This window comes from Quercus lobata, chromosome 8, assembly GCF_001633185.2.
Source record: "Quercus lobata isolate SW786 chromosome 8, ValleyOak3.0 Primary Assembly, whole genome shotgun sequence".
Taxonomy (NCBI): Eukaryota; Viridiplantae; Streptophyta; class Magnoliopsida; order Fagales; family Fagaceae; genus Quercus; species Quercus lobata.
The window spans coordinates 48,197,117-48,211,052 of NC_044911.1; the positions used below are offsets into that span (position 1 = coordinate 48,197,117).

General features: G+C 35.0%; 2 protein-coding genes across 3 annotated transcripts; one reads left to right on the forward strand and one right to left on the reverse strand.

Moving 5' to 3' along the window:
* The first annotated feature begins 655 nt into the window (after positions 1-655).
* On the forward strand, positions 656-8,456 carry LOC115955702 (UTP--glucose-1-phosphate uridylyltransferase 2-like). 2 transcript variants are annotated; one of them, XM_031073962.1, is made up of 19 exons: positions 672-1,603; positions 1,693-1,793; positions 1,872-1,962; positions 2,274-2,334; positions 2,420-2,497; positions 2,581-2,654; positions 4,135-4,207; positions 4,353-4,410; positions 4,532-4,578; positions 4,662-4,727; positions 5,751-5,783; positions 6,035-6,072; positions 6,156-6,231; positions 6,309-6,365; positions 6,452-6,535; positions 6,661-6,759; positions 6,849-6,953; positions 7,660-7,731; positions 7,871-8,456. In XM_031073962.1, exons 1-19 carry the CDS (start codon positions 951-953, stop codon positions 7,895-7,897), a joined length of 1,893 nt encoding a protein of 630 aa, XP_030929822.1. In that variant the 5' UTR covers positions 672-950; the 3' UTR covers positions 7,898-8,456. The 2 variants fall into 2 exon arrangements, 1 of the variants encoding a protein (XP_030929822.1); XR_004084185.1 differs by lacking the exons at positions 7,660-7,731; positions 7,871-8,456 and having other exon boundaries at positions 656-1,603; positions 6,665-6,759; positions 6,849-6,943.
* Positions 8,457-10,925: 2,469 nt separating this feature from the next.
* Positions 10,926-11,342, reverse strand: LOC115956994 (protein LTO1 homolog). The gene has a single exon (XM_031075247.1). It carries the CDS (start codon positions 11,340-11,342, stop codon positions 10,926-10,928), a length of 417 nt encoding a protein of 138 aa, XP_030931107.1.
* Positions 11,343-13,936: the final 2,594 nt, after the last annotated feature.

The window sequence follows — 13,936 nt, forward strand, 5'->3', positions numbered from 1 at the left end:
AATAGAAGTCTATCTTTTTCTCGAGTTTGCAGTGGCAAGTAGCATGATTTGGAACAAGGTGGGGCTTAAATTGGCAAAATATTCATGTAGCATAGAGCATGGAGTCATGGAGATAGTGACTTTGATGGTTGATCCTTTGGAGATTGACAGATTCTTATGCGAGGATTGAAGAGATAAATAATGTATAGTTTTAAAAACATTTTTAATGAGTTATATAACTTGTTGATTTTTTTTTTGAGAACCCATAACTGCCTGAATTAATACATATGAATAGTCTTATAAATTATTTTGATTAAAAAAAAAACAGTCTGAAAGTACATAAAACTTTAAAAATATTATATATAAACAAATAAAGAAAATAAAACAAACCAAACAAACACCATCATGTTTTGATGCCTTTTGATTTTTCTCAAATTAAATACAGATTGTATGAACATAATTGGTCAATAGAAAAACTAACAAAATCATTGTCTTGCACCTTTGGTTACATCATGATTAAGTTAAGAGAAGTATTATGTTTACTTCATTTTTATAATAAATCATAGATGATTAGTTATTATTGGTTATAATTTGAATTTATCATTAAAATTACTTTTTTACCCTACCAATTATAATCTGTAATAACTTGCTACTTAGGATTTGTTATAAAAATATTGTGGACATAACATTTTTCTTAAGGTAATAGTTCCAAAACAAAATGTCTCCACCAAAATAAATCCAGACCCCAAAAGAAAAAGCCCAAAATGGAATTTACGATTCAATACAAAGGCCCATGATTATTCATTTTCTAAAATTATTCTCAAAAAAAAAAAAAGATTATTCATTTTCTAAACAAACCGATCCTGTTTGAAACGGGTCAAATCAAACCCAACGGTCATCTTTCACAATCCATTTCCATTTCCCAAAACCATAAACCCTAAACCCCCAAACCTCCGAATGAGACAGTAACAATGACGATCCACTCGGTGGTGATCCAGAAGCTTCTGAGCACAAACGCTCACCTCGGCCGCCGCGTCGTGGCGGACCACCTGAAACCCTACGCCTACGGCGTCCGCAATGGCATGGCCATTCTCGACTCCGACAAAACCCTAATCTCTCTCCGCACCGCCTGCGCCTTCATCGGAGCCCTAGCTCGCAACAACGCTCGCTTCATGTTCGTCAACACCAACCCGCTCTTCGATGAGATCTTCGACCAGATGACCAAGAAGATCCACCTCTACAATCCGAACCAGAACACTCTGTGGCGCACTGGTGGTTTCCTCACCAACAGTCGGAGCCCAAAGAAGTTCCGGTCTCGGAACAAGAAGCTCTGCTTCGCTCCTCCTCAGCCGCCAGATTGCGTTGTTATTCTCGATACTGAGAGGAAATCGTCGGTGGTGTTAGAGGCCGATCGGCTTCAGATTCCGGTGGTGGCCATCGTCGATTCGAGTATGCCTTTGGATATTTATAAGCGGATTGCGTATCCGGTGCCGGCCAATGATTCGGTTCAGTTCGTGTATTTGTTCTGTAATTTGATAACAAAGACTTTTTTGGCGGAGCAGAAGCGTTTTGCGAAACATGATTCTATTGCTGCTGACGATGATTCTTCGAAGATCGAAAATACGTATGGAAATTGAATTGTTGCTGTTTGTGTTAGTTCTTTGTTGTTTCTATTTTCTTAATTTGAAGTGATTGAATGGTGAATTTGGACAGTGAGGAAGCGAAACGCGTTGAGGAGAGTGAGAACGTTGGGGTTTCTCCTAAGGATGAAGTGGTTGTTGTTCCTTATGAGAGCTTGGCACCCATTTCTCAAGGTAAATGAATGTCTTAGTTTTGTGATGGTTAAGATGAGCTTCGGGATTCAATTAACGTGAGTCTTTATGACAATGCAGATAGAGCGGAAGCTAAGGAGCTTCTGGAGAAGCTTGTCGTGTTGAAGTTCAATGGAGCTTTGGGGAAAGAGATGGGTTTCAATGGCCCTAAGTAAGCATTAGTGTTATTGGTAATCTTGACAATGATAGGCATTGTATAATTGAAACATTTGATGCTACTTTTTGATAGACAAAGATGAATTCAAACTAGTCACTTACATTTCAAAGAGTGGGGGTTTAATTGTTGCCTGTTGGCTTGATGTGTGTGCTTTATAGTCTATGTAAAAGCTAAAAATAGACTATAAAACTATATATAACTTTATAGTCTATTTTTAGCTATTACATAGAAGAATCTTTTGCATTTGAGTCGTTTGGTGGATGTGTTTCAACTCCATTATTTTATTTATTTATTTGTTAATGCAGGTCAGTGATTGAAGTGTGTAAGGGGTCAACAGTTCTTGACTTGATTGTTAAACAAATTGAGGTCACTTTATTGCTCATTCTGCTGTACATAGTCAATGTCCCCTAGTTGTTTCTTTCTCATATTGTACCATTCTAATTGTTTGCAGTCTCTAAACTCCAAGTATGGATGCAATGTTCCTTTGCTTCTTATGAACACAGCCAAAACAAATGATGATACCGTGAAGGTGAATGTTCTTTGTCATTCCCATATTGTTTCCTTTTTTCAGATAGTGTCAGAATCTACTTATTCAAGCTTGATGTAATTTAGGTTGTAGAGAAATATCCCAACTCAAACATTGTGACGCTGAATACATCTGATGGACAGGCTAGTGAGAATGAAGCGTATGTCATGCTTTAATCTGTATATCTCTTTTTATTCATTAGCATATGATTATTGGGTATGAAAATGATGCTTCTCTGATATTTGAAGAAGTCCATTACTGTATTCTAATGCTTTACAGTCCTCTCAGATCCATCTTGTCAGCTACCTTTTGTTTTGGGAAAATTACATTTACCTTCCTTGAGCTGTTGCAAATTATATTACATCCTCTCCTGCTTTTGAATTAGCTGGTAATCTCCCTTAAATTGGAAAATGTTGTACACAAGTCATCTCAATAAACACTAAAAACCATGGTTTTCAAGTTCTTTTATTGATTTACAGACAAAAAACCAAGGAAAATTACTCCCCCCCCCCCCCCCCCTTGCTGGACCTTTCACGCACACACTTATATTTCAATTGTACATGATTGTTCATTGAAATAAAGGGCCTTGGAATAACAGTCGCATTCCCTTCTCCAAACCTAAATTTTTAGACATTTCTATGTAAATGGTAAAATTTAAGGATGCTTGCATGATTAAACTTCTGCTGCTACTAAACCTCTTTTCGAGTCTTGGGCTCATTTACAGCAATAGTTGCAAGAGATGATGTTGTGTATTGAAAATGTTATTTAGGTCTTTCTGGAACCAAGCTTATTTGGGAAGAGTGTGATTATCCAAAAATTGCTAATCTAGAAATAAAGTACTGAGGCCTGAATGATATCTGAAAAAATTCTTGTTGGTCTAGTTGTATTGTTGAGCTCATTTGATGAAGATGTGAGTTACTTAATGATACATAGATTGAGTTTTTTTATTAGTTTGATAAGGCAGTATCAGTCATGTTTGCTTATAGTTATGATTTTGTGAATTCTTGAATGGTATAAGTTTCTTGTATAATATGAAGTTTAAATGCATACGTCAACTTCACTTATCAAAAAAAAATGCATACTTCAACTTCATAACCCATGTCTCCCCCCTTCTATGTTATATGGTGTCTTCTAGTTGGTATGCCTCAATAGTTGTCTTGGTATTGAAATTTATGAAAGGTTTATTTACTAATTTTATTTAGTCCTTAATAGTATAACCTACATTATATATATATATATATATATATATATTATGGTAGTCAATAATTTTATACCTGATTATTTTGTAATACAATGTGACCTTAAAGCTATAGCTATCACCACCTCAAATTACTTATTTATATGTCAAGCATTATGTATACCTTTTCCCTATCCACCTTAAGAGAATTTGCATTTTTCTTTTTGAACCAATGGCTATCTTAGTGATATTTTGTCTCCTATGCATTTCTTGTTTATGTTCAAAATTGAATATTTCTTTATTATGACTTGGGATAAAATGTATGAACTGAGAACATCTCCCCCCCCCCCCCCCCCCTCTCTTTCTTTTTCTCAGTTTGTTTTTTTCTGAGTAATTGTATTTGATTTAATTTGATGAGTAGTATGAAATTTTAATTGATCCTGCTAATTTCAATCACATGAAGGTATCCTTCTGACCATGACATGGTGTTCCTTTCCCTAATGAATGGTGGAACCCTTGATGTATTATTATCCCAGGTATACTTTTTTATGAGATGTTTGCTCATTCTTCTCTTAATTTTTGTAAAATAAAAGAAGATTATAACAAAAAGATTTAAGAGTCAATGGTAAAAGGAGGGATCCTAATGTAAATTTTAACTTATTTCAACCTTTTTTTCCCCAGGGTAAGGAGTATATTCTTGTGGTTGGCTCAGATAATGTTGCTGCTGTTGTTGACCCAAGTATCCTTGTCATAGTTTTTTGTGATTATAGTTTTTTTAATGAAATTCTTGTTCATCATTGCTTTATTCATTCATTGAGAGAATCATTTTGATCATTGTGCTCCTTAAGTGGATGCTGTAGACATCTTAAATCATTTGATCCAAAACAAGCTTGAATATTGTATGGAGGTATAAAAGGATGATTGCTATTCATTATGTCTCTTTGGCTCCAATTGTTTCTTTTTTAATTCTCTAAATCTTCATTTTTTTAGGTTACGCCGACCACCTTATTTGATACGAATAATAGTATTCTTAATTCACACCAACAAAAGTTTCAGGTAGTTCATATCCTGGCTTCTGGTTCTCTTTTTCCATTACTTCTCCTTCAATTTTCTCCTTGTGAGGCATAGGATGGTCAATATTATAATTGTGCTGACAAGATGCTTGATTTTTCATTTTCACAAATTTAATTTTCAAAGTGATTTTGACTGACACAATTTCTACATGCTTAGACCGAGGACTTAGTTGATCAACACAGACTTTGCTTATGTTTCTTTGGTAGTGAGTTGGTCAACAAGTTGGCGTTAACTTCTTATTTCAATAAAATGATTCTAAATGTATGTTAATGCTTGAAAAATGTAAAATATTACTAATGTTGTGCAATGATAAGCCTGAAATGATTGAAACCAAGTTCAGATGGTTCTAGAATCTAGATACATTATTGAGCATGTAGCAAATGAATTGTAGCCCAAATCACACCTCCTTCTCCCCTGTAAGCTAGGCAGCCAGCTTGATGCAGAGTCAAACGCAGAGCATTGTTGTAATGGGTGGAAAAACAAAATCTTAAGAAGAATAGCTCATATTAGCTTAATTTTTTGCATCATCAATGTAGAATAATAAAAAAAACTTTCTGTAATTTATAACACATGTGATTCCTGGGATTGTATTTATGCATATCAAGGCATGACTGTCAGGTCCTTGTCTGGGTTCTGACCACTTATTATGATCCAAATTTGGAGTTGATACTGCTGAGCATGACCTATTATTGAGATTGCCAAGTTAAGATGTGAATATCAGCAGTTGTAGAGCAAACTGTTTCTAGTTCTACCCCAAGCAATCTTAAAAAAACAAATATTGTTGCAGATCTAAATCTGGTCTGACCCAAAAATGGTATATCTTTAGAACTGAGCCCTTTCTTTTATCTGGCTATGTCTACCTGGGGCTCAAACCTTACTAATTGATGTTAAGTACTGACATAGTACTTGGGCATTGGGGTAGTGATTGAGATCTGATAAGTAGGTTTTATGCTATATATGTTTGGTAATAGCTTCAATTAATTTCTCTCATCCTTTATCATGCAGCTTGCTGAGATCGCAAGGAATTCTAATGAACATGTATGTTATAATTTATTTGTTTCTTTTATTTATTTATTTATTATGGGACTGCTTCTATTTTGTTTGTCATTTTCTTCTTTTGAAATCAAATTGTAAAATAGAATGCTAATCTCATACTGTTTTTTTTTGGGGATAAATGCTGCATATACTGGTGATATTTAATAATCTGGTTGATGTAATTAACATCATTTTTTTGGTTTGTTTTAACTTACAATCTTCTTTTGTATATTTTATTGATTGATAAATTCAAGTTGGCGGACAAGTTCAAACTTACCGATACAAGAAGCCTGTGAGTCCAGCATGAACCCTTGTGTATTTGCCTTCTAAATTTTGTGAATATAGTTTAACTTTGGATTATGCTACTTCCTACAGGTGGGTGAACTTGAGAGCCATTAAAAGGCTTGTGGATACAGATGCACTGAAGATTGAGAATTATACTGTTTCTAAGGTACCATTTCTACTCATAATACATTGAGGGGCACTTTAAATAAACAAGTTATTTGATGAAGTTACAATTGTTTCCAGGGAGGAAAGAATGATAAAATTCTTTCACCAAAAACAGCAGCTGGTTCAGCAATACAGGTATTTGTCATATGTACAAAATCCTTGTGCTATTTGCTACTAATTATTGCTATTTTATGTGACAATCACATTTATTGTTATGCCAGTTCTTTGATCATGCAATTGGTATTAATGTCCCCCAATCTCGTTATCTTCCAATGAATGCGACGTCAGATTTACTTCTTCTCCAGGTGACAAAAATGCATATTTAACTATCATATTTTGCTCTGACTCCCCTAATGAAAAAAAGGGGGGGGGGGGGGAGGGTTGGAATTCTCTTGGATCTTTGATTGAGGCATATTAACTATTTCTGCAGTCAGATTTGTACACGTCCAACAATGGCGTTTTAGTTCGCAATTCAGCTAGAACAAATCCATTAAATCCTTCAATTATTTTGGGGCCTGAATTTGGAAAGGTGAAGATTTTTTTCATTTTCCTCTGGCTCCTGCCTTGTCTCTATGAATGCATTCTTTATATTTTTGTGGTTATTTCATTCTTTCTCAGGTTAGTGACCTCCTAAGTCGCTTCAAGTCCTTTCCTAGCATCGTTGAACTGGACAGCTTGAAGGTAACAGGTGATGTGTGGTTTGGAGCTGATGTAACGCTCAAGGTATCTGCCCCACTTTCTTGCTTCTTTTATTGGAATTATTGCTTGTTTTATCTTCCTAGCGTAGTTACACTCCATTGTTTCTGAATGAAAATTTGAGAACTGTAAGGGAGTGCTCTGATTACTTCATTGTCTGGTCTGGCGATATGCTAATTTTCAAGTTCTTGTATCTTCATTTATTTTTATATAAAAAATTACAGATTCTATTGCTGGGATATGAATTGTTAGTTATTTGAGTTTTATTTTATCCCTTACCAAAGACACGAGGAGAATATTTCATCTTGCCTGTTTGTCCAGAGGAAGTCATGTTTCTGTTCCAGACATGAGGGTTTTGTTATAACTTATAAATTAGGAACTGTTCTGATTCTCTCTTATCTGTGTGTGTCCAGGTGTGACCATTGCATGAGACTTCTTTTACATCTTAAATTTGTTGTTGCATTGCCTACATGTTTGCATATAATACATCTGTTAATTTTAGTGCAAAATGCAAGTTATGTTTATATCAATGAAAATAAGATTTGTTATGTTTAGTGCAAAATGCAAGTTTTGTACGGCTCAGAGAGTTTCTTGGATTTTATTGTTTCTTATATCTATGCATGTTAATGGTTTCAGAGGATTATATTTCTTGTGCCACTCTTTATATTGAGTTTCTTTCACTTTACTGTCTCTTCAACTTCTTTCCCATCCTTTGATGGTTTTATTTTTGAAGGGGAGAGTAAATATTGTTGCAAAACCTGGGATGAAATTGGAAATTCCTGATAGAGCAGTACTCCATAATAAGGTAAGTCACCAACTTACAATATCTTGAGTGACTTTCTTCTTTTGAGGAAATATAACTTTCAGATAATAGGGGTGGGGGGGAGTTGGTCATTAAGTTCACTTTTTACTTGAAATCAACATTGTTTTATTTTGTTATGCAGGACATCAGTGACCCTATTGACATTTGAGGAGTTAATTAGTGTTCTGGAGAAGCTGCAAGGAGCTGGTGGACAGGATATGCTGCTGAACATTTTCATTTAGAGGCAGCAAGAGCTTCTGTCAACACACAGCTGGAGCTTCCATTCGCTTTGCAGCATTCATTTCAGCATAGAGTGGGAGCACCAGGCATCAAGTCTGATCATTATTTTTAGCCAGGGGGAGGATTCATAGTCTGCAAAACTGAATAATCTTCAAACCAGATTTTCCTTAGAAGAAGCTCCATTGCAGTAAAATCTTGGAGCAATAATTCACTTGGGTTTTACCATCACTGTTAGTCTGTAGTTTGACTGATTTCATGTTTTTGCCGCGAGTGATGGTCGCTCTATATTAACCATATAATTGGGGCTCGCTAAGAGACCACTTGGCGGCTGAATGCTTGATTTTGTCTTTTGTTCTTTTGGCCCATTTCCTGCGTGCTTAATTAGCCTCAGTCAGATTTGAAATTCGTCTTTGGGGATTCAAGACCCAGTGAGTGCATGTATAACTTACTAATAATAAAAAAAAAGATCTGAAAATTCATTTACCTAATTACAAGTTCATAATGGGCTGGAGAGTGGAGAGTATGCCGTGCTTCCAAATTTCTATTGCCTAATCTTTATATTGGATGTTAAAAGCAAACTAATGAATCGAAATTACGAGAGGAATATCCAGGAGAAAATTTATGTGTTTATAGCTGTTTTCTCTCTTTTCCTTTTCCTTTTCCTTTTCATTTGGAAAGTTGCCAGATGAAATGGAGCACTATTCGAGCCCTTTCTAGTTAACTCTTTCCCTGTAAGATGAAGTACGTGCCTATGTGGCTCAAGACTAATTTGGATGTACTTGTAAATATCAATAAAAGTTCATTGGATTTGATTGACCGGAAGAGGCTAGTAAGTCAGCACGCAGGGGCCATACCAATTAAAATAGAACAACGTCCCGAAATTTGTTTCCCCCTAGGCCTTCCTTATCGTCATCTAGCTTTCTGCGCTCTTTAAACTCTATTTAAATAACCCATTGTGAATGCTCTAAAAGTAGTAATCTAGAGTAGAAAAAATAACTTTTAAAGAGCCATAACGGAAAAACTATACATAATCAGATGTGAATTCTCTTAGAGAGGGATATTATTGTTATCAAAAAGAAAAAAAAGAAAAGAAAAAAAGAGGGATATTATTATCCACTGTCACACTGGAATGCAATTTATGGACTATAACATACAAAGCATAAAAAGCCCAAAAGAACAAAAACAAAATACAAAGCATTTACTGCTTCTCAAGAAGCATGAGGAGGTTTACACTTTGCAGAGGAGAGAGAGAGAGAGATACAATTGGTTAGAAACATGAACTGAACCAAATACCCAGTTACATTACATATTTTAGTGATGAATAAAACAATATTGTGGAATTAAAATGCAGATTACCAATTTCTCTCCTCCATGAATTAAAATTGTTTTCAGTAATTGTTCTATTAAATCTACAACAGCTAAATTTCTGCAGTTGCAGGGGAAGAAAAGGCAAGGGGGGAAAAGATTGTAGTAAATGGAAGGGGATCCTTTCCCCAAAGGAAACTACCAGCTCTATAATAACCAATGTACAACTACAAACGATGCTGAGTACTAAGTGAGGAATTTTGTTCACTTGGTTTTTGGCTGAGTTTTGAATAGTCTCCAAGAGATTCTCAATTCTGTACTCCATTAACAGGTTGTCCTGCCAGCGTCTTTTTGAACATCTTCTCCCTCACAGCCTTCCTCCAAACTTCATTCTCTTCTCTCTCTTCCTTTGCATGAGTAATTTCCTGCATCTCAATACTTTTTTCTCTTTCATTTTATACTTCTCATTTATTTCTTTCAAACTGGGTATAACATGATTGTTGCTCTTCAGTCTCATTCTCATCCTACAACAAACATCAGAATGGTATGTGACTTAAGCTTCCCAGCTCCACAAGCAATGACAGATGGGTGAATGAAGGACAAAGGAAGATTCAATCACAACTCAGAAACTGAGAAGCATTGATGTCAGACAAACAGACTTCAATTTCATGTCTGTGACTGGCTAACTCATTAGTTAAATTTGAGCGGGAATTAAAAATACACTCAATGTGAGAAGAAAGGCTGCAGATAAAGAGAAAGAACATATAGGAGAAAGTAAGAAGGATGCTGAATGTACAATATATTGCATTAGTAGGCTGGTATGACATCAACGGCAACAACAAACAATTGATATTAATTACAACAATTGTACACACACAGACTTTACAGAAGTGTGATGAATCAAATCACACATCTGTAAAGTCCATGGTATTGCTCAAGAGTCATTTACCATTGTGATAGAGGAATTAACAGAATGACCACCCGTATTAAGGAGGGGGCAATAAACTTACAGCAATTGCCACAAGCTCTTGTAACAGTTCTTCCAAATGACGCAGAGGCTATTGTTATCAATAAGAAGAAATCTTAAAAAGTTTCTCTATTAGGAAGCAACCTTAAAAGGAAGCAAACTCTGTGAGAAAATTGCCCATGAAATGAGTAGGACCATCAACTGGTGCGCATTCAAAGGATCATCATGCACTTAATGCACCCAAAAAATACCTTTTAGAAGCAAACCTTGGAGCTCACAACATTGTATGATCACAATATTAGAAACTGAAAGTGAATAGTAATTCAAATTTTGTACACATTTAACCATGAAGTATAAATTACAGAAAATTTTACAGATGAAAAGTCCTATTTTCTAGTGAATTTGAATGAATTCCAGTTATTTGTGTAAGAGGTACTATGTAACTTACAATTATAATCCTCAACTGCTTACATTTATGTTAACCACAATCATGCTATAAGTATTTCAATCTAAGGAGAATCCAAAACTAAAATGTTTGGCCAACAACTTTTTTGCTTTCTCCTGTTGAATCTTATACAATAACTTCAAATTTTCTTTTCATGTGAACAATGCAGTGGCAGAATAAACTCAACCATCTAAATTAGAATGAAGCATCCAAGTAATGAGAGACAGGCACCATTAAAACTCAAAACTCAGAATCTTGCGCTGTTTTGGGATACCCAATATACTCCAATTTGACATTGAGTGTAGCACAGACTGCCCTGAACTTGAGTCTCAACCCATCCATCACCTCTTGGATGCTCTCGTTCTCTGGGTCCATGACTGGATATTTTGCAACCAACTCGTCCATTTGCTTGATCATTTTCTGGACTCGATCTGAGAATCGTGTTGGGTCGACCTGGATCACCAAGTTCCAGACATTGATGCAACCTCGATAGAACCCGAGTTCCTCACCACCCTCGAAGCCCACTTTTAGGCCCACTTGTTGACCCTCCTCTTTGCCTTGGTCTAGGCCATGCCCGTAGCCCTCAGCATAGCCTTCCTTGAAGTGTATCTCTTCTAGGTTTAGAGAGGACTCAAACATGTCCTCTGTCTCCTCCATCTCCATAAAACAGAGAAAAAGCTACATTAATATATCTTCTCAGCTATTTTAAAAAGTTCTTCTTAGTGGGACTCACAATGAATTTCAGAACCCAGGAATAATTTTTCTTACTCTGTCAATGAGAGAATTTCTAAAAATAATATGTATGTATGGCCTTTTAAAAGAGAGCATTAATTTTTTGAAACATTTGAAAAGCATATCCAGTTATCCACCACAACATACATAAAAATAAATTTCACACGTAGAAAAATACATTATTCACCTCCAGGTTTATTTTTGTCAATTGATATCAGCAGAAATTTCAGTTTAAAAAAAAAAAATCACTTACAAGAAGATACATAGGTTCACATAACATTTGATCTCTAAAAGTTAACAAATGAAATTTCACAATCTCATCAGAGATCTCAAAGCTGTCATAAACAAAACACTCAAATTAAGCCAAGAATAGTATTTCCAGCAAAACATAGTACTATTTGCTACCAAGGCTGAAAGGTTTCAATGTGATGCAGAATTTGAGTCAAACGGACCACCCTAATGTAATAATCACTGCAATCATCAAATTGAAAAATAGTATATAGGCTGTCACTTGATATATAAAAATTTCTTATGATGTTTTTCCTTGTCCAGTTGGTTGTCATGTGTTACTCTAGGCATATTGAATCCACAGTTGACACACAACTCTTCCAATCGATATATAAGCTCATAATTCCCAAAGTTATAATCTTTGGTCTTCTCTCTCAATTTTATTGCAGTCCCTGACTATGGATTTATCAGTTGTACCACAACACTATGATCAAGCAGTTCCTTGTTCCTATGTCGGAAAACTATAAAAAAAACCATGTGCCAAGTCATGTTTTTGCTAAGATCAAAACCCAAAACTACCATAAAGCACAAACGCAGATATCTCTGGGTTCAACCCAAACCTAAAAAACTCATGTGCCAAATCAAGTTTTTACTAAGACAAAAACCCAAAACTACCATAAAGCACAAACATTGGGTCACGCCCCGAACCCAACCATAAAGATAGGCACGTGACAATGGCCGCACGCTTATAAAGTTTTCACCCTACAAGAGTGCAAGATCTTCTTAGCAACTAAAAATTATCCTCAAAGAAAATTTCATTAATAAATCCACAATCATCCTCAATAATGCAATTGTCAAAAGATCTCCAAGTACCTATAGATACAACAATCCAAACCTCATGACCGTTAAAAAAAATGATATACTAATTATTACAAGATCATCTCAAAAATTCCTAATCTCCTTTCAAGCATACACCCTCAGTAAAAGTTCAAAAACTTGCTATTCTTCATAATCTAAATCTGGAGGGAAAAAAGGGGGTGAGTTGACAACTCAATAAGTAACCAAAGTCCTAATAAGTTTGATCAAGCGAATAGATCTGTAAAACAATAAATTGTACATAGATCAAATATTTTAATCTTACAAATATATCATAGATGGATTAGAAAATAATCATTTTTCCATATATTAAAAGCTGTTCCAAAAACACATAAGCAGTTTCAAGGACTCAAAACAATTCAAATACTCAATCATAATTCATATTCTTAATAATCTTTTATGACTATGATTACGCTATATCCCCGTGACTAAGCATAAGATTCAAATGAAACTAGTTTCGTGCTAATGTATATCCTCCATTAGATATTTACAAAAACACAATAGATAGAACTAGTTTCGGTACCAATGAATATCTCAAATTGGTTGGGTAGCAAAGTCAATACATGGTCAGATTGTCCAAAATCATAGTTCAAATAAATATACATCCCATACAAAAATAGATATATAAAATCATAAATATAGTAATTAAAAACATTTATGATGATTCTTTATTCTTTCCTTTAAATCAATGTAGTTAAAACAACTGAAATAAAATTGCAACAATTGTAAAACAATATTCCAGTAGCTAAAAAAATGTAGTATAAGCAAAAATAAAACCAATTAGAAGAAAGGTCACTCACATCAATCCAATTCCTATTCATTTCAAACCAAATAAAGAGTTTACTCCAACAAATTTGTCACTAAAGATCCTTGGACCTCAAGTCTCAATACCATCCAAGTCCAACACCATGGAGACAACAAAGCAAAGATGCTACACACGTCCTTAGAAGAAATCTTCAAATAATTGGGTTTTGGCTTAATCTTCTAGAAACCCAAATCCTTAGCCGTAAGATGCAAAAGCACAAATAAATTCTTAGGGTTTACACGTTACAACTAGGTATAAATCACTCCTTTCTATTTATTTATTTTTTAGAACCTGAGTATCTCACATCGATTTCAACTACAATGAAAAAAAATAAATAAAAAATACATTAAAGGGTACCTGAAATTGGCGGCAAGGAAGAGGAGGCTTGAGAGAGAACAAATAAAATCAGAGGGAGCCTGAGTTTTATGCTGCGGCAGCAAATATTTGACTTTTGAAGCTAGGATTGATTTGGGTTTTATAGTAACAAGGTAAAGCCCAGAATAGATTTTCAACTGGGCCATTCAGTTTCCGATATGGGCCTCATAGTATATTTGTTCGGCCCATCTCCTCTCCGATCAAATTCCTAAAGATAAGGATACTCACAGTGTAC

What these genes read in the sequence shown, in the direction of transcription:
- LOC115955702 (XM_031073962.1), top strand. Translation starts at nt 951, where the DNA reads ATGACGATCCACTCGGTGGTGATCCAGAAGCTTCTGAGCACAAACGCT. An exon ending in AGAATTATACTGTTTCTAAG is followed by an intron (nt 6,232 to 6,308) that starts GTACCATTTCTA and finishes AATTGTTTCCAG; the next exon opens with GGAGGAAAGAATGATAAAAT. An exon ending in GAGCAGTACTCCATAATAAG is followed by an intron (nt 7,732 to 7,870) that starts GTAAGTCACCAA and finishes TTTGTTATGCAG; the next exon opens with GACATCAGTGACCCTATTGA.
- LOC115956994 (XM_031075247.1), bottom strand. Translation starts at nt 11,342, where the DNA reads ATGGAGGAGACAGAGGACATGTTTGAGTCCTCTCTAAACCTAGAAGAG.